Source organism: Formica exsecta, unplaced genomic scaffold (genome assembly GCF_003651465.1).
Source record: "Formica exsecta isolate Colony F162 unplaced genomic scaffold, ASM365146v1 scaffold2, whole genome shotgun sequence".
NCBI classification, from domain to species: Eukaryota; Metazoa; Arthropoda; class Insecta; order Hymenoptera; family Formicidae; genus Formica; species Formica exsecta.
The window spans coordinates 667,770-686,999 of record NW_021849297.1 but is presented as its reverse complement, the minus strand read 5'-3'; the positions used below and the strand labels follow the sequence as shown (position 1 = coordinate 686,999).

Genomic DNA, 19,230 nt, shown 5'->3' with positions numbered 1-19,230 from the left:
GATATTATAAATTTGCCGCGAGATGTTTTTGGCTCCGTTCGATTTTCTCGTCTCGCAACTGCCGAGGAGCGGCCGGAGTCAGCGGCCGAGGAATCACGCGACGCGCCCTTTCTTCGTTTTTCTTCGTTTCCTCCGTTTATCCGGGCGCCCGTAGTGGATCCTCGGCTGGTTTTGTGGTTTCTTCTTTGCCACACGCGCCCTTATACATATATATATATATATCGCGGGCCTTCTTTCTATACGGGACTTTCGGTTGGGTTATATTACGGCTAGGCCTCTCTCCCTCTCTCTTTTTCTTTCTCTCTTCCTCTCTTCGGAACCCCGTGACTTTGCGCCGAGTCGCCGGGACTATAAATCTTCGGCTATTAAGACGGTAGTCCGCCGTTTTGATGGCCCGTGCCAGGACGCACTATCATCTCAATACCGCGTTACGTGCACGTGCGGGACGCCCCGAGTTCTTGCACTCTACATATATAAACGTTCTCTGAGGTCGTCCTGATTGGTTGTCAGTGTTATCGCTATTGATACTTTAAAGACACAACTTTCTCGTTTCGCCTGTTCGATTTATTCGCTGTAAGTGAAAAAATTCAATCCCGCATAAAAGTGATACTCGTGATTTTGCTTAATTATTTTATTTATTCTATAAGATCATTATTATATGTGTGATCAGGCTTAAGTGTGATAATATGAAATAGAATTAAATTCTGGCAGATAATTTTCTGTAGGAGATCTTGCTCTCTCGATCTTTATACTACAAACAAAGAACACGTTTAGATATCTTCTGCGAATTCAGAAGAGAGCCCGCAAGAATATTAATTTATAAATCACATTGTTCTTTATATCTTTTTTTATCCAGTTGAAAGATTTCTATGGTAACTTACGGACCCAGAAATTCTTGCATAATCGAGATTTGTTTCGTTACGGGCGTTTATTCGATATAATGTTGTCAATACCGATAATCGAGAGAACAATGCGCGGCTAACTACCGAAATATAAGTAGGAGCGGCGGTGTTTGCCGTTGACAAGTATCACATGTGATTTGACAATGTTTAAATATTATCGCTTCGAGTGTCTTCGCGCGCGTTCTAAGCGCGCAGCCACATCGTAGATAAACCGTCCCTTGCTTGCATAGCGCTCTCGACTACCGCGTATCGCCGGTTGTTCACCTTCCTGCTCGTGTACACATCGAATGAGAGAAGAAGGTGTCCCCGCGTGAACCGAAATATGGATTTTCGTAATTCTTGAATGTCACGGCACGCATGCTATGTCTACTTTCTTCTTGAATTTAAATTGCAGATTATCGAATTGTTTGGTGCTGTCTGCTTCGTTATAAATAAAATTTATATCAGTTCGAGAAAAAAGTTGCGCGCGCGATAGACGTTATCTGGACAAATCTGTCTGGATGCATAAGTCACACGGATTGCCACGGACGTCGAATACAATCGTGTCACGTCGGTAGATTGAAAATTAATTGCCACGGGTCGACATCGGGCGACATCGTCGGCGATAATGCTCGTCAACGCGAGATTTTATTTTTTCTCTACAAGTTTAACGTCGAGCACAAAGCGATAATGAAGCAATCGGGACGTCGCGAGCGACTGGTAATCTGACACAGCAATTATAATCGGCACGAAATTCTCATTTGATGAGTCAAAAAGAGAGAGAGAGAAAAGGAAAGGGAGGAGCGAGAGAAAGAGAGAACCGCTTGGGTAATCTGGGGAAGAGAACGTTCGCCTCGTAAATCACTGGACATCGATAAGAGTCGTCGCGGCGTCCGCGCGACGTCCCTCGTTAATAATTGATACAATTAACGTCCATTCATTAGAGCCGCTCGCAAAAAGAGAGAGAGAGAGAGAGAGAGAGAGAGAGAGAGAGAAAAGTCAATGGAGGAGCGAGAGAAAGAGAGAACCGCTTGGGTAATCTGGGGAAGAGAACGTTCGCCTCGTAAATCACTGGACATCGATAAGAGTCGTCGCGGCGTCCGCGCGACGTCCCTCGTTAATAATTGATACAATTAACGTCCATTCATTAGAGCCGCTCGCATACACAGGCCCAGAATGTGGCACTCTCGCATCGGCGTGACGCAATGTGTAGCCGATCTGTTTTCGTTCGGTATTATAGCGCACGTGTTCGATTTCTCGCCCATCTTTGTATCATCTGCGAACCGATAATTTACATATATATTTATCGACGGGGTTACTTCGCTCATTTTATTTCGCATCGGATGCCCGGATCCGATTAAAATTGATTCGGGCAATTATATCAGCGGCAAATATCGCGATCTCGTGCTGTTTCATAGCGTGCCGTTTATGCACTCGACTTGAGACTCGCGGCGTATTATCCTGGAACACGACAATCTCACGGGAATCGACGCGATTTTTATTAACAGTTTTACGATTGTTAAGGCTATATGAGATTGCTCGTTTTCCTTCGGTTTTTTATCTTTTCCACGTTCGATCGTCGTTGTCGCGAATTGTCAGTCTTTTATATATCTGCGGTTCCAACGTTTCTCCGCAGGCAAAGGATGCGAGAGAGACAACAGCATTCGCGCGAATTCGTGTGGGAGGTGCGACGGGTTTGTTAATTAACTAGATATTTCGAATCGATAACGATGCTTCTTGTCGACGTGGCCGCGTTTATGCATATGCATTGCGGCTTTATGAATTCTTTCCCGCGTGAACAAGTATCCGCTCGTCGCGCACAGTCGACCATTCACTTTTGCTTCTCTTCTCTTTCTTTCTTGTCTCTCTTTATCCGATGATCTCTTCACCTTTTTCGTGATCTCACTTTCGCTCGTCGGACGTCGTCCCATTCCTTTTTCGTCGCCGCGCGCGTATGCGGACTAATTAATATGAGCTGTACACGAGCCCATCTGTCCGGTGCAAGATCCACCTTATGCGGGTACCGACCTGGCTGCGAGATATAAACGATCTCGTCAAGGCCGAATCACAATTTCATCGTACAATCTTGTTGAAAGTGTTGAAAACTACCGGTATATCACCGGTGCCAAGATTTATGATCGGCGGCCGAGATCGAATTTAATTCCTTCAAAAATCGTCGCAATCAATTATAAGATGCTAATCGCGTTGCTTTATAACGAACAGAAACGCATTGACCTGCTCTACACGCGAATTTTTTATTTATTATTTCTTTAACCTTGATACTCATTTTAATCGCAAAATTTACATCTATATTACGGTTATGTGTATAAGTTCCGAATTATAAAAGAGAAGAACGAATTGTTTGATATATGGATGCGCGTGTAATGGATTCGAACGGCAAAAGTGGGGCAGTGATGCACGCCTGCATATACGTCATTCACAGCATCCAATTAATTTCGTTGATTTAAAGAGAGTTGCGTAAATTAATCGAGAACTTCGGCAACAAGTATATGGACTTTTTCCATTGTTTGCTACGAGTTTTGAAATATTTATTATTATTAATTGGACATTATTATTATTTTGGGAACGCGATTTTAAAAAGTTTTTCTAAATTAATTTTCTTATCGAGATAAAATTCTTTGGTTCGTCATACTTATTTAGGACGCGAACGGGTGGTCTTGGGTATTCGCAAAATATATTCGCGAGTAGCCGCGAGACTTTTGAAGCCCCAGCATCCGCGAGGCGCGAATCCCCGCACTCATTTACGCTCGTACGTGCGCATCCCGCGTATCTCGCACATACATCACGCATTCGTTGGTGCAGCATGCATCGCGCGTCACGGTGCAGTGGCGCTCGAGTGGAAGCGACCGGAGCGAAGGGGAAGGTAAAGAGAGAGAGAGAGAGAGAGAGAGAGAGAAGTGCGCATATATGATGACGAAGGAATGAAAGAGAGTGAAAGGGGAGACTTAAAGTGGGGGCACCCTTCGTCGCCGGGCGTTGCTTCCGACTGCGTCGTCCCTGTCGGCTTATAAATAACACCATCTCCCTGTTTCTTCGTGCGTTTCTCAGTTTTTCTTCTGCCTCCGCTTCTTCCTCCTCCGGCTCGGATCTCCTGTCTCCCGAGCTCGAGATACTCGACCGCCGCTCGCAAGCCTAATTAATAACACGTGATGAGCGATCGTGGCAAAACCTCCCGAGCCGAAAGATCGCGAGCGCAGTAAGAGAGCCGGCGAGAAATTGTAAGAGAGAGAGTGAGTGACGGGAGACGTGGCCTGGACTAGACATCACGAGGGATTTCATTCGCGAATAGCTATGTCATACAGACAACGTACTGTTGTTAAAGAACTAAGTACCGAAAGGATAGCGAAAATATTATTTATATATCTCTCCTGACGAAATTATAAATTTTCTTTCGCAATTATTATAAAATATGTAAAAAAGTAGACAATGGAATAATTTGAAAATATTTTGAAACACGCATATATAATTTTACGATTGATAAATGAACTTTTATTTTGTGTTTTTTTTATAAAGAAAAAAGTGAATTACTTCTCACATAACTTCTACAATTTTGTATCGGAATGCGAAGGATATTCGCGATGCCCATTCGCGGGAGATCGGTTAACGATAAAAGCTGGCGCTGCATCGTGGTAACTAAGTCGTTATTGGTCGGTCGAGCAACAAAACCCGTCGGATATAGAGAACACATTGTGTGTAACGTCGGTTGCGAGGAGGAGAGAGCGAGAAAGACATCGTGGCGAATCGCGTCTCCTCGCAACATCTCGCGAGGGAGCACCCGGGTGTTCTGCGTTGTGTGTTCGTTACTGGACCGATACCATCTTCGCTTTTTTTCTCCCGCTCTGTCTCTTCCTCTCTCTTTCTGTCGGCTCCGTCGCGTTCTTGTTTCTCTTCCTATCTACTCGCCCTTCCCACCCTCCTCCCTTTCTTCTGCTCCTTTTTCGCTGTCCGCTCGCCGATGAGGAGGAGCCCTGAAGTGTCGAAGACCCGATACATATTCCTTCAACGCCGACGCTCCATCTTACAATGCGAAGGATTGTTCCGTTCTTCTGGCGATTTCGATTCTTTGCTGTCGTCAACTTCTACTATACTATAATCGACTCGTAGAATATAGGGATATTTACGATACTTTCATAACACATCCATATTTTATTTTTGACATGGAAGGAAGGAGACATTATCGCTACTTTATTCTCGATATTAGCCATGTATCTCTATGGGCAGTATATATAAAACATAAATTTTTCAATAAGTGCATATCCCCATAATCTTCGATTTTATTTCATTCGAAACGCGAATGGCGTTTCCATCTACCGCGTACGAGCAACGAAATGCACTTCGCAAAGGCCGATATCTCTCGGCTCGCTTGTCGCTCGTACTGGTGATGGTTACAAGCACGGGTGTTATGCCTGTCCTGTCTCGCTTAAGAGCATATCCTTCCTCGGCGAAAAGACGACGAGAAGGTAGAAGGTGGGCAGGCTTCGGAGGAGTCCACTATCTCGGGGAGCACTCATCGCGACCGCTTCGTTATCGGCCGCGCGGAATCATAATGGACCATAATTGCATAAATATAATGTTAATTAACAATTAAGATTGCCGCTTTGCTTAATTGAATCGCCTCTTTCGCTGCCTCTCCGATGGGGGGAGGAGGAGGAGAGAGAGGACAGAATAACATTGCCGCAACATACGATCTCCTTTTCGCGATGAGATTGCGTGGGGTGGAGGGGGAGGGAATCTCGGGTGGCCTTTAACGTTAATGGCGTATCAGAAAATTATACCGATGGTCCTGCCGAGACTGCGCCTTTGATACCGCGCAATCACGTTTCAGATGACAACTATCACACTTTTCGATTTCGCACAGATACATTTCTCTCGAACTGTATCTAAACATTGACGTTTTTCTAAATATCGCTACAGACAAGCGTTGCGCGCGTCTGGAGACGTCAAGGAAAAATTACTTTCCGGAAATATGTTTCTCGCAACATTTCTTTTCTCGAAAACTCTCGAGTTAAATGGAGTAGCCATTCTCACGGTTAACGAACGTTCCGTGTTAGCCCCCCCCTCCCTTATGGACACCTACGTGGTTATTTACCCGCGATATCAAGTACCGTCCGAATTCCGCGCGACCGAATTCAGATATGTAATTAGCGGAATGCAAGATGCAATAATAATGAATTCCCGTTAATAACCGTCGCGATATTTACCGGAAGAGATAAATGGAAGCGCGTGAGAGGGCGTGCAAATAAAAAGGTCGAATCCGCGCCGGAGAACCGTGACGGTCGATCTGCGTTGCCGGGCTGCTGCCGTTGACGATGCAGCAGCGTGTGATTAAATCATGTCTGCTTCATGTTCCTTTTACTCTGCCTCCTCCCTCGACTTCTCGATCCCTCTCTGTAGCCTTTCCTTCGCCGCCTCTTCTTCCCCTGATCCGAACCAGCCTCCGATGCCTTTTTTTCTGTCTCCCGCGTCCACCGAATGCATTTTTATTCAATTCTTTTTTTCTCGTTTCAGATGGTTCAAGCGATCCAAGTCCTCCGGTTTCACCTCCTCGAGCTCGAAAAGGTGAGTATTTTTCACGTCTGCATTACAAGACTCATAACGTTATTAGCGATCCAATCCGTGACGGTACATATGCGCGATACATTACTAAAATCTATTTCTTTACTATCTAGATTTATTATTTAATCTTTGCATCTCTATTTTATTTTTTTTAAGGTAATGAATAGATTTTTCTATAATTATTACGACTTTCTCACATCTTATTCTTTGCAATTTGTTTTACGCGTATAGCTATATATTTTATCCCCAATTAAAATAAAAAAATTGATTCTGAAAATGATTCTGAAAGTACTTAAAAACTTGGTGTGAAATTCACATACCGTAAGAAGCAGTTTTCTACTTAAGACTAGTGTACGACCGACTGGAAATTCTCGCGATCGGTCGTATTGTAAGAGATTACCGTGTTCGCTCGGCGATAAGTCGCTTTTAACACCTGAAAAACGACTGTTATGACTGCGAGGGCAATTTTCCGTAATTGCAGTGAAAGCTCGGAATCGCTTGGATCTACTACGGCGCATTCGTCGAGACTGCGACGCGAATCGACTCTAACGTAAGTGGAGTCATTTTGCTGTCCAACGCGGCGACGAACGCGTTACCTCGTTCGCAGTCGTTTGCTCTGGAACGGCACAGTCTTGTTTCTTGTCTTTTCCCCTCTCCCTCTCTTTTTTCGTCCGTTGTAGTATACCTCCCCTTATTTCCGATCGGCAAAGCGAAATGACAAATGTGTGCCGATACTTTACAAGGCAGCCAGTAGTCGGCCAGAGCCACCGCGGTGTGGAATTATATAGCCGCGTGAGCGGTGAAAGTGAGACATCTGTCAAGGGAAATTCTGTCGAGAACGCAGGTTTTTCACCGGCGGTGCGAACGAGAGAGCCTAGATCTCGTTTCGCCGCGAAATCTTTTGCTTTTTGATCGTTGTCACCGTGTTTCACGAGATTCTCGGAAAACGCGTTCCTTTTTCATCTCGCTGCAATGTTGTCGATAAGACAGAGGAAAGATGACAGGTTCCTCTCGCTTTCGGTGCAGGGATTCTTCGACATGTTTTCTCTCTCTCTTCTTTCTCGAACGACTGCGCCCGCGGGATATGGAGGCGGGTCTGGTTTACCCAGGCGCTTTTTGCGGCGATATTTTATCATACAAAATAGCGGACACATCCATCGCATTTCCATCGAAATGGCAGCTGACGTGGCGGCAGCCATTGGCCGTCGCGCGCTCTCGAGACCTCTTCGTGGTCCCTCGTTGCCAGCCGTTTGGCCGGTTTGATCGCGCGCAATTTTATAGCAATTTTCCTCATTTGCGGCGATTATATTATTATAATGCCGCACCACCCGCGGCGGATTCAACTATCGGCTCTTGGACGCGTCACTATCGGCATAGGGAGAAGAGTATGTGTTAGTTCCATCAAGATCCATATTTGTCCGCGATGGAAAATTGGGAGAGAGAGAGAAAGAGAGAGTGATTATATCTTGGTATCACGACACAAAATAGAATACATGTGTCTATGTAAAGTAAAATCAGATGAAATATACACATACAAATTTCATAGCAATTCTACACGAATACTCGAGGTGACATATCTTAAAATGAACGAGAAGGATCATTAAGCCAGCGAATAAATCATCGAAACGCGGCTGTGCCTTCGCATTGGCTTATCTGCATCGAGAGGCAAATGAATTTACTAATTGGAGCTTGCTTCAAATTACAGCTACGTTTCAGTCTATCGCGATAACGTTTATTACTCGTTAGTCGTGCCTTTAAATTTGCCCTCGTTAATGGAAGCACATGATTAAAGAAATTAGCGGACGCGCTCTGCGGAAGATAATGCGGCTGTATTCCTCGAACGCGCTGGAAACGATACTTTTCGGCAGTGCCGCCGATACTCGGTTACGATATTTCGTGTAAATCGGGCCTCATCACATATATCGAATCCACCGAAGTCCGGAGACGAAACGCGGCTTGGCACGCCATCGATGGTAACGGAGATTGAAACGTTTCTGATCTCCGGGGTCTCTTCTAGACAAGACGAGACGAGATGCGAGCGAGCGGAGCGGAATGTAGCGGGCGCGCGATGAAGAAGATTCCATAAATATCTGTGCTCGAAGTGGAGGAGAGCGAGATGAAGAGAAGGAGAGAGAAGAGAGCGGCGCAGAGAGAATGAGAGAGAGAGGAAACCAATGGAGGGAGGCTCATGGTAGCCCGCGGTGCTGTGCCTCGTGCATTTAACATTTTCGAACCAATCGCGTATTAGCATAATTACGTTTTGCCGGGGCCCGGTGCGCGGAAGGAAGGTCCAGTCAGGCCCTCTTTTCCCTTCTTTTTTTCTCTCTCTCTCTCTCTCTTTCTTTCTTCTTCTCTGCCTTCGCGATATTTTCTGTCGGCACAGCACGGACTCTTTTTCTCCCTTTCTATCCTTCTACTCTCGCTTCTCTTTTCTTTCATCGTCTCGCAGGACTCCGGACAAACCGCCTCGCGCGTACACCGGTTAGAGAGCGGTAAATTTCTTATGGGATATTATGGCGTACACAGTGCATACCAACGGGATTCGTACTGGTACAACACGCGGGCGACCTCCTCCTGCCCGAGGACGCGCCGCACGAAACTGGTTCTAAACCTATGCCAGCGCACGTCACGTCGCTCTCTCTTGCTAGAATATCCTTGTGTTCCAAGCACGCGTACATATGTATGTACGTGCCTTACGTACTTTTGGACGTTTCTCGGTGATCTTGTGATTTGACGATTTTAGCCGAAACGTTTGCTGCGAGAATTAAGTCTTAATAGGTTTCTAAAGTAAAATGTTCATTAACAGATATAATCTAAATTTATTTCAAAGTGTCTCAAGTTTATTCGAGAACGACTTTGTGGACTTTGTTAAGATTTTATTCGACGAAATACGGATTAATTTCACGACTATAAAAAAGAAAATTCGAGGACGGATTTTTTGTCGTCATCGATATCGGTGAAAAGGGAAGGAAGCGAGAGCACAACCGTTCGCCACGCACACCCGGTATACAGATATCCTGTGCGTGCCGTAAGGGTGGTCAGGTTGCGAATCGGGCCGCAAGAGAGGGAGACCGGGACAGACACCCCGAAACCTTCATTACCTTCGGCTTCAAAGGAGCCCATTGTGCCGTAAATGGGGTTCCCCGTGTTCCTTCTTTTCTACTCTCTCGCTCGTATGTACCTTGGATCCGCTCCATTCTTCGGCGTTTGCCTTTCCGAGAGTCCGTGAAGAGACAAGGCAGGGCGGAAGGGGCGGATGTAAGATAGGGAGATGGGAAACGCTTTACCCGTTCTTTCCTTCGTTTACGTAAATTTTCGAGCAATTTCGAAGCCGAATGAAAGGAAACACGAGGTCCTCGAGTTCGTATAAATGTCGCGGCACGCAGAATATTCCCTCTCATTTCGTGATAACAGAGGCAGCTAAAAAAAAAGAAGAATCGTTTAAATGCTCTGAATCGAAAACTGGTTTTGATGTAATCGTTCTTCGTCTTTGAAACGGTATGTAAACGCACAGAACAATCACGCAATGTTATAAATAACAATTTTTTTTATAAACTAAAAAATTAACAAATTTTTCCAATACACTTCCGCACTTTGCATACATAATTTATGTATTTTGAAATAATTATATTAATATACACGTCACATTTCCTTCATATTATTAAAATAATTTGAATAGAATCAGAATTAAGATTCCCGAAGTAAATTTTGTTCGACCTATATTTTGACTTATTGTTAGATATAAAATTTTGATCTTTAAGCTGCGTTCTTGGCATGAGGAAGGTTCTTAAAGGCAACTATAGTGAATGGAATTCGACAAAGCAACCCGGCGATTTCTCTTTTGCGCATTAAGTCAATCATATAAAAAGAGGCGTCTTCGTAGCGCATTCAAAAATTGTTAACATGCCAGTAAAATAAAAATAATCTCAAATTACAGCGATATTGCTTGCACACACAGAACATTGTTGAATAAATCTCTCACTTTTATATTTTATTAATAATATATCTTATTTTTCAAAAATAATATTTATTAAGATTGATTTAATGTAATTCTCTTCAAATAATCACACGTAAATGCGATGACGATGATTGTTTTATTCATGTAATCGATAAATTAAGAAGCAAAAGCGAGACCGGAAAGAGACGCGAAATCTTACTCATTGATTTCGCATAGCTTTCCATTCTCACTTGAGAACATCGATGGAAATCGCATTACCAAAGCCGGTTAAATTTTCGATCGCGGCATTCTCACTGAAAATTTAATTCGATCGATGATAAACCTCGTTTCGAAATTGAATCGTAATTTAACTTGCGTTGAAACATTAAGTAGTCACATTCAGATCCCAGGGATTATTTTCGTACGGCATCCAATTACGGATGCGGGGCGAAATTTGTTTCGCCTTCGTTTGCCAGATAACGGACCACTTTGTCGTATCGCGCGCCACGAGATATCCCCGGACGACATTCTCTCCCCGAAAAAAATCGGATCTAACCACGTTGTCCTCTTGCTCTTTCGATGACCGCCAAAAGCGATCTTGGAAAAGGGAGACGCGAGCGATCGAGCGTCTCGTTTTATCGCCTGGGACGACCTCCCTGTATCCTGTATCAGTCTCCCTCCTGAGATCATCGTTCACGGTATAGGGTATAGGATGACGCGAGAGATTCAATGGTAGGATAGATTGCAAAAACTCGCGTGCTCTAAAGCGATCGTATCATGTTTTGCATCGTAGTTGGAGTATCGAGCAGTCATTGATCTTATCGAAAAATGTTTCTTACGATAATTTCGAAATTATCAACCAGTGACAGTTTAATCTTGTTTGAAGTAATATGAAATTGTTTGAATAAAGTTGAAAGTTTAATATTTCTCTGTAAATTCTTAATTTTTTGATTATTCTGATTTTCTACTAAAAAAAAAAAATTATTGTTTGTTATTTATCCTCGCAAGTTGTTTTGCTTAACAAAACGTAACGAGACTGAAATGATTAATACATTTTTAAAATTTAGTGTTATTTGTAATATATATACCAAAATGAGACGAGGCTGTTGATTTGAAGCGTTAGACGATGGGAAAGGGACGCAGATTTTTTATTTCTTTTTTTCGCTGAGCATTGTCGCTTGGTTCGACTCGACTCCCGGCGGATCAAATTCTAACCAGTCTGGCATTATAGCCGCTGTCCTTCGGAATCCTTCGTCTCTTCCCACCCGCCCTTAAAAGTCCCCGTATTAAAGAGAGTCTAGTCATCCAGAATAAGGCATTGTGTTACGTTACGTCGCGATGGTATATCAGAGGCAAATAGCGCAGGAAAAAAAAAACTCCAGTGAAAGAAGCGCGATCGAGGAGCATCAGAAATTACCGCATTATCGGTTCCGATGGGAAACCTCTCACTTTTCGAAGGGAGGTAAACGACGAATGTTTGTCGATCGATGCGAAATATATCGTCGTCCTGTGTAGTGACTTTGCATAAAATTCGTAACGATATTATTGATCGCTTCTAATAATTCTGTCATTGAAACATCGTTGGTGAATTGAGCGAAAACGACTCAATAATCGCGCTATCTTATCTAATATGTAAAACGTTTGATTAAAGAATATGTATTTATATATTATATTGATTACCGCGAGCATCAAATCTATTTTTTTATGTTTGTCTATTTTTATGAATGATGCACGATCTTTTGCACAACTCGCTTCTTTAGTTTACTATCCAGGGCGAATCGCTTTCGTCGAGGCTTCTCGATCGGTCGTCGGAAATTCTTGCAAACATTGCGAAACTTTTCGCATGTGTAATACTTAACAGATGATAAACACGCGTATTGTCCTACGTTCATGTTCCCAATACGTACCACTATTGGACGGTGCCGCTTACAGCAAAGATGGCCGTCTTCTCTATTATATATAAATGCCTAATAAGAGCGTTATAAATGAGCGTTAGGGCGATATGAAGGTAGGCAAGGTAATGCTTGCAAGTTGTAGTAGCCCCGGGAGTGAAAGATGATGGGAGGAGAGGGTGTACGTTTGCGAGGGAACTGTCGTACACGGCTTCATAATACCTCGACTCGCCGCCGACGATTTACATATAACAAGATAACGATTTTTATTTGCTTTTGCTTATATAATACGTTTATTCTAAACGGAATCAAGGAGGCGAATCAGAGGCAGGAAGATAGGACCGAGAGACGCGAGGGTAGGGCGAGGGCTGAAGGATGAGTCGAGAGGGGGACGGAGGGGAGGATCGACTATCCTATAGGCCTGTCAGGCCTCATTTGCATACATAACATTCTGGTCGACTGGACACCGGTCAGACCTCCTCTCCATCTCCCTTTCTCTCGCTCTCTTTCTCCGTTCGTTTGTTGCATCGGTTTCTCTTCAGCTACCAGATCTCGACCATCTTCCACGACCTCGAGATGCGCGCTCTAGCCTCCTCCTCCTCCTTCTCTTTCATCCTCGTGTATCGATACGCCGCGCTTGAGCCTGCTGTTGATCGCGTCTCTCTCTCTCTCTCTCGTTCTCTGCTTGTCTCTCTCTTTCTCATCGTATCTCTCGCACTATGGTGAAACCGTGAGTCGATTGGATCCATTCGACGGAATCCGTCTATTAATCATTTCCGGCGGCATGGTTAATCAGCTGCCTCCGTTGGAAAGCATCTTTTGGAAAACTTATCTTCGTTCTCTCCGATATAACTCGATCTAATTGGTTCTCGAGTCTACGACTAACGTTAGCTTACGACTAACGAACGATTCACCTCTCTCTTTTTTGTATTCCAGGTACACGAACTCTGTGACAACTTCTGCCATCGATATATCAGCTGCCTGAAGGGCAAGATGCCGATCGACCTCGTCATCGACGACCGGGAAAGTTCGAAGCCACCCGAGCTGGGTAACGGACTGGATGGCGGCGGCCCTAGAAGCACCGCCGACAGCACCAGTCATACAGACGGAGCCAGCACGCCGGACGTCGTGAGTACCTCACCATCGTCAACGTCTTACTATCCGCACGACGCGCTCACCCCCCACCACCATCACCATCACCACCACCACCATCACCACCAGAGCCAGAATAATAACAATAATAGTAATAATAATCACGCCGGGATCGGCAGTACCGCCACTACCACCCCCCTGCAACTGAGCAACCAAAACCAAAGCCAAAACCACCACCCTGCGCCGCAGTCGAACACCACCACTACTACTGCTATTACCCCAAGTAGCGCCGCCACAACTCCCAACTCCCTAAAGCGTACGCACCAACAGATGATGATGGCAGCCGCGGCGGCATCCGCGATGGCCACCTCGCCGCACGCAGCCGCATCCGCGCCCCCTGCGCACGCGCACGCGCACGCCGCCCTCGCCGCCTACCATAGCATTAGCTCGGCCGTTTATCCGTGCTCGTAATAGACTACTACGCGACTTCCGTGCCGATTTTGCGAGACCTTTTTCTCTTTCTTCTCTGTTGTCCTTCCCGCGACGTTATTACCTTCCTCTTATTTGCTTATCCTCGTAATTCTACTTCTTCTTCGCGGTCGCATCCCGCTACCTTGTCTCGTTCGTGGATGTCAAGCTAGTGTCGTCGAGCATCCTTGGTTGGATCGCGATTAAGATGATAAAACATAAGAAAATCGCACAAAATGTGTCGTTTCTTCATGATTAATTTCACTCGTCCTTTGAAGGACGAATCGATCCCTCTCTCTCTCATTCTCTTACGACATCGGGAACGGTCTGTGTGCTGTGGTAGTTTAATCGTGACTGACAACAGCGAGCCAGGTCGGACGCTCTCGGCGCCCTCTCACTCGCTTTCGCATAGAGGTCATAAACGCGTGGGAGTTTGAACATGCGAGCCCGGGCCCGTGAGAATGGGCCTGGTGCTCTGTAGAGAGACAGTATTTAGTACCTGATCGATGACGAGACGCGGGTACATGTGAGCAGAAGCTTCTAGTGTTCTGTTCTCGTCCTCGTTAACGTCTTCGTTCGACCTTTGCAGAGGAAAGGGGGCTACTCGATGTTTCGTGGGCTATGTTAGAATGTATGCCGTACACGAGCAATAAAAGATCGCGCAGAGACTCGTATTGTTGGACTGGCGCTACTTGTTGGAACTCTCTCTTAATATCTATTTTCTGTAAGTGTCTCGTACTGCTCCGCGAGGATGAATGCCGATCTTCTCTTCGGCACTTTGACTGGCTTTGAGTTCATTCATTCTATCGTCTTGTTTGTTTCTTCGTCTATAAACTCTCTAGTTATTCGAGATTGTAGATTTTATTTGTTCGTCGCATTTTTTACATTTATTTTTGTTAAAATGTATCACTTGTGTTAAGTTTTTTTTTGTATAGATCTTGTTGATATTGCGCGTACAAATGGAAAAAAAAGGAGGGAGAAAATTGGACGTAGAGATTCGTTTTGAAGTCGGAAAAGTTCGTAGTGAAGTCGGATGCATCTGGGTCCATCATCTTGTCAGGTTTGCCAAGTATATTTGGCTTTTTTCGCAATACTTTCACGTTGCTTTCGCGACGATTAAATTTGCGCGTAATTAGCTCGCGTGAGTTTTTGCCTGACCATGTTGTAGATCTGACGCGGACTCGATTACGTAAGGTCTCGTCCCTGTGGCGCGTAGTAGAAGAATGTTTCTAAATCTGTTTCGAGCCAGACAGGCAGCGGTCGTCCGTTGACATCGACCCTCACTCGATCCTCTTTCAAAACATATTCAGAGATATTCTCGTTCGAAACCGCCTTGGAAACCAGTCGTAATGGGCTATTATCGGTGCGAGAGCGCCGAACGAGAGCTCGCGGCTGGTTCGCAGCCTTATGCAACCAATCGTGCGTTTTGCTCTTCGTGCGGCCGAGACGCGGTCGGCCTCTTTCCATCTGCAGGCCCGGCAGTTATCGGAAATAACGAGATACGCGGTTCGCGCGCGTTCATCGCTAAACCGCTTCGAGAGCAAGGCATTCGTTCCATCTTGGAGCTTCTTTCCTCTCTCTCTCTCTCTCTCTTTTTCTTATTATCTTGCAGCCTTCTCTCCTGTCTCTCCCTCAGGGTCTCTCACGGCACGCCACGACGCACGAGACAGACGTACGAGATACTTAAAAGAACGAGCATTAGTGAAGGAGGGCGCGCTCGCGATCTTTCCGCGCGACAATCGTCAGCGAAGTAGGTCGCGTCGAGTAGCTATAGATAGGGTAGATAGAGAGGCGCGAGAAAAATCGAGGCAGTAGTCTAACTGGTTTGAAAACATCTTTTTTTCTTGCGTGGGATACGGCGATCGAACATAAGTGAGTCGGGAAGGAGGGTGGGAAGAGCGAGAAAGAAAGAGAGAGAGAGGACAAGAGAACAACGCACGCGGGTTACTTCGAATGTCACGCAAACGTCACGAGACCGTATCAGGTGTATAGCGACAAGGAGAAGAGACAGACGGTCAATTAACTGAATTTTATCGCGATGTAGGCGAGGATCCCGGGGTGCGAATAACCCGGTATTGCATTTCATATACTCTCTTCTTTTTTTAATTTCATTTTGCTATTTTTTTAAAAATATAAATACCGCAATTATTGACCGCGATTTATACGCGGAGCGCTATATAGGGGCGAGAGAGCACGCGCGCCTTTGATAGCTAAACCGGCCTCGATGCACCGCGCGTTGGATGATGATCGATACTATCGCGGTAGGCGTGTTTACGACAGGCATTATATCGTCTACGCGGCGTCTACTTTCCTGAGGTAGCTTCTCTTTCGTGGGCGTACACGCGCGCGGGTGACGTCGCAGCGCGCGTCTTCCTACGATTGAAATATTAGGTAGCAGTCGAGGCCATCGCTGAGCTAGATATTAATCGTGATCTGGATATACGTAATAGGATTAAGGCTCATACGCGTCACAAAAAAAAAATGAATTTTGTGTCTATTTTTAAACCGAATGACTCGAGTTAGGGAACGCATGAAAGGCATAAAGAGCGAATGGGTACGCGAGGCAGTGAGTAGGATGACGTAATATGTGTGAATCGTGTTTAATGAATACGAGATAGACTATAGTGTTTAATTTATTGTCTTTAATTTGAGGTTACCGGGAGTTGGCAAGTATACTATAAAACATGTAAAGACGAGACGAGACAGGAATTACGAGATATACGACGAGCGAATGTGACCGTACTAGACAAAGACTGCAGAATCTTTTTGAGCGCGAAATTGCGTTGGCGGGTGTGCGATCGGGATCGAGTTGAGCGAGAGCAGCGCAAACGCAGAGCAAAAAGTCATATTTGAGATCGGTCGACGATAAATGCGAGAGCGAAGATGCAGCTAAAGTCGTGCGCAATCGAGTTAGCCAGCTATTGTCACTAGGTCTCGGTACTCGTAACTAGGGAGTTGTGTGAGGTACTAGTCCTGATCGGCAGGGCGCGCGAGGTCCACCCCCCAATCCCCCGTACTTAATAACCCTTGTATCTTATATGAGAGAAACAATAAGAAAGATGAATAATATATCGAGTTCCTCGAAAGAGCGAGGAGTCTAACTCTCCTGCTGGTGCCCCGCTATATCGCGAGAAGGATTTTTAGCAAATTCGCCGCCTTGATATTGATATTTTATTTCGGCTCGGAATGTATACATGTACGCGTATATGTATGCAAGCGAATCGTAATCTGACATCAACTGATAATGAGTGCAATTACGCTTATATATACTACATGTTTATAATATAATTGTATATACATTATTAATGTAGTTATATTATAAACATATATATTCACATATATGTATTCATTTCCGTCGAATGAAAATATCGCAAATGCGTACTCGTGTATGTCATTTTGCGAAATGTATACGAAAGCGCATGTATCTGTTCTCATGACATATAAAATATGTCTTGAGGCTTCACTTGGCGGCAGTAAATTTAAGGAATCCTCGATTTTAATGGCAGATACGTAAAATTGTATGCAGGGCACCAGACTGAAGGGGGACAACTAATCCGAACGCCGATTGAACGCGACAGCGATCTTCTCGCCAAGTTCGCTGTCGCGACTCGGCGCGGACACAGTCGCAAGAAGATGCAAGGGTGTACGGGGGTTGGAAGATGGACTTTGGCACCGGTCGATCGGAACCCTAGTTACGAGTGCCGAACCTAGGGCCGAGAGGAGTACGAACCTCTCGGTTTTTGTTAGAAATTGAAAGAAAGAAACAAATACGATCCGCGGAAAAAAATATGAAAAAAATTTAAGGAAAGGGAAACAAGGATAAATGACAATAGTCATACGAGAGAACGAAACATCGAAGCGCTTTACGCTACGATAAAGAAGTAATCTTTCAAGAATCGATTATTTCAGCGCGATTTATTTTTATATCTCATAATATAATTTGTTTAATATTAAATTTCAAATTTATGAATCGATTTTTTTCGCCTTGAAAATTGAATCGTTGATTTTAAGTCGTTGAACAAAGTGCTAAAAATTTTTATGATTTAACAAACGATTTGTTTTAAAGATTTTAAATCGTCGGTAAAAGTGCTAAGAATTTTTATGACTTAACAAATGATTTATTTTAAAGAATGTGCGTCATTATCTCTTTTTTTTTTTTTTAAATACTGCGCTTAAATAGTCGATTCATGACCTATAATTTTATCATGGAGTATCTTTGTGTGTTCCGACAAACTCGCTGCGCATTTGCATGATATGCACACGAAGGAGATTAATTTCGCGATGGCGAAAAATTAAAGAACGCAGAGAATAACGTGAATACTTAGTGCCATAAGTTGCAGCGTGCGCGTACTCGTGCCGAGACTGTGTACTTAAATAGATACTAATCAAAGAAAATCGAGATTTTTAGCATAAATCGGACGAGAAATATTCGATATTTTCTAGTGCTCAAGCGTATAGGCAACGTTACCACATAATCAAAACTCGAGGAAATACGTTCTTCTCCGTTTTTATTCTGTTCGAATTTAGATTTTTACGCTTTTTGTTTACGATCGGAAAACGGTATTCTCGCTAGAACGATCAATGTGATGTTTTGTCGCGTTTCAAATTTTATAATACTTTTTACGTCGTCGCGGGTATATATGTTCTGTTCCTATATTTTCGCGAGTTTGCGAGAAACTTGACTCGGCGACGAATAACTCGTGGGATGGTCGTCTCGTGCGACATCCGACGATTATTTTCGACGCGGTGCGAGATTGCGAGCTATGCGAGCGCGAGAAAAAGGGGGCAGATTAGTTTTATCAGGATTGCGTAACGCGCAACGCGATGCTCCCTTTTTCGATCTTGCACGCAGCAACGTCGCACGTTCGTTAATGATGCCGCGTGATATACATGTAGTTACGTTTTTGTTTCGTATTGTTTTTTTTCTGTAATTGTTACAATGTTTATGGAATGCGTACATAGACGGAGACAACGCGTCGCGTCGCGACGCGAGAAACACAGAATGCGAACGGTAAGACGCGAAATACATGAAATATATCTCTCGATTTACATACACATACAATTATTTAGACGCTACTATACAGAACGTGAGTGAAGGAAACCGGTACCGCTCTGTTTGACATAGCACATGCATTTAACGTGTGCGCGGAAGAGATCTCTTCTAGATGACAGAAATTGTGCATGTATGTGTGTTTACCATTCGCAACTTTTAGACTTAAGAAAAAATTGAAAAAAAAGTCGGAATTCTCATCCGAACATTGTATACGATTAGTATTATATATAATGATAATATATATATATATATATCGATAATAATACTTGTTTAAACTATTGTCTCAATCAACGTATTTTCATTATAAATAAATGTTAGCCTTGTTGAGTT

General features: G+C 44.2%; 1 protein-coding gene across 4 annotated transcripts in view; it reads left to right on the top strand.

Moving 5' to 3' along the window:
• LOC115234269 (homeobox protein homothorax) overlaps positions 1-19,230 on the top strand; it is a 403,166-nt gene that overhangs the window by 39,825 nt on the left and 344,111 nt on the right. For all 4 annotated transcript variants that reach the window (XM_029805219.1, XM_029805218.1, XM_029805217.1 and 1 more), the window contains exons 5-6: positions 6,411-6,461; positions 13,224-13,415. In XM_029805219.1, the coding sequence (XP_029661079.1) occupies positions 6,411-6,461; positions 13,224-13,415 (243 nt within the window). The remainder of the gene's footprint in view (positions 1-6,410; positions 6,462-13,223; positions 13,416-19,230) is intronic.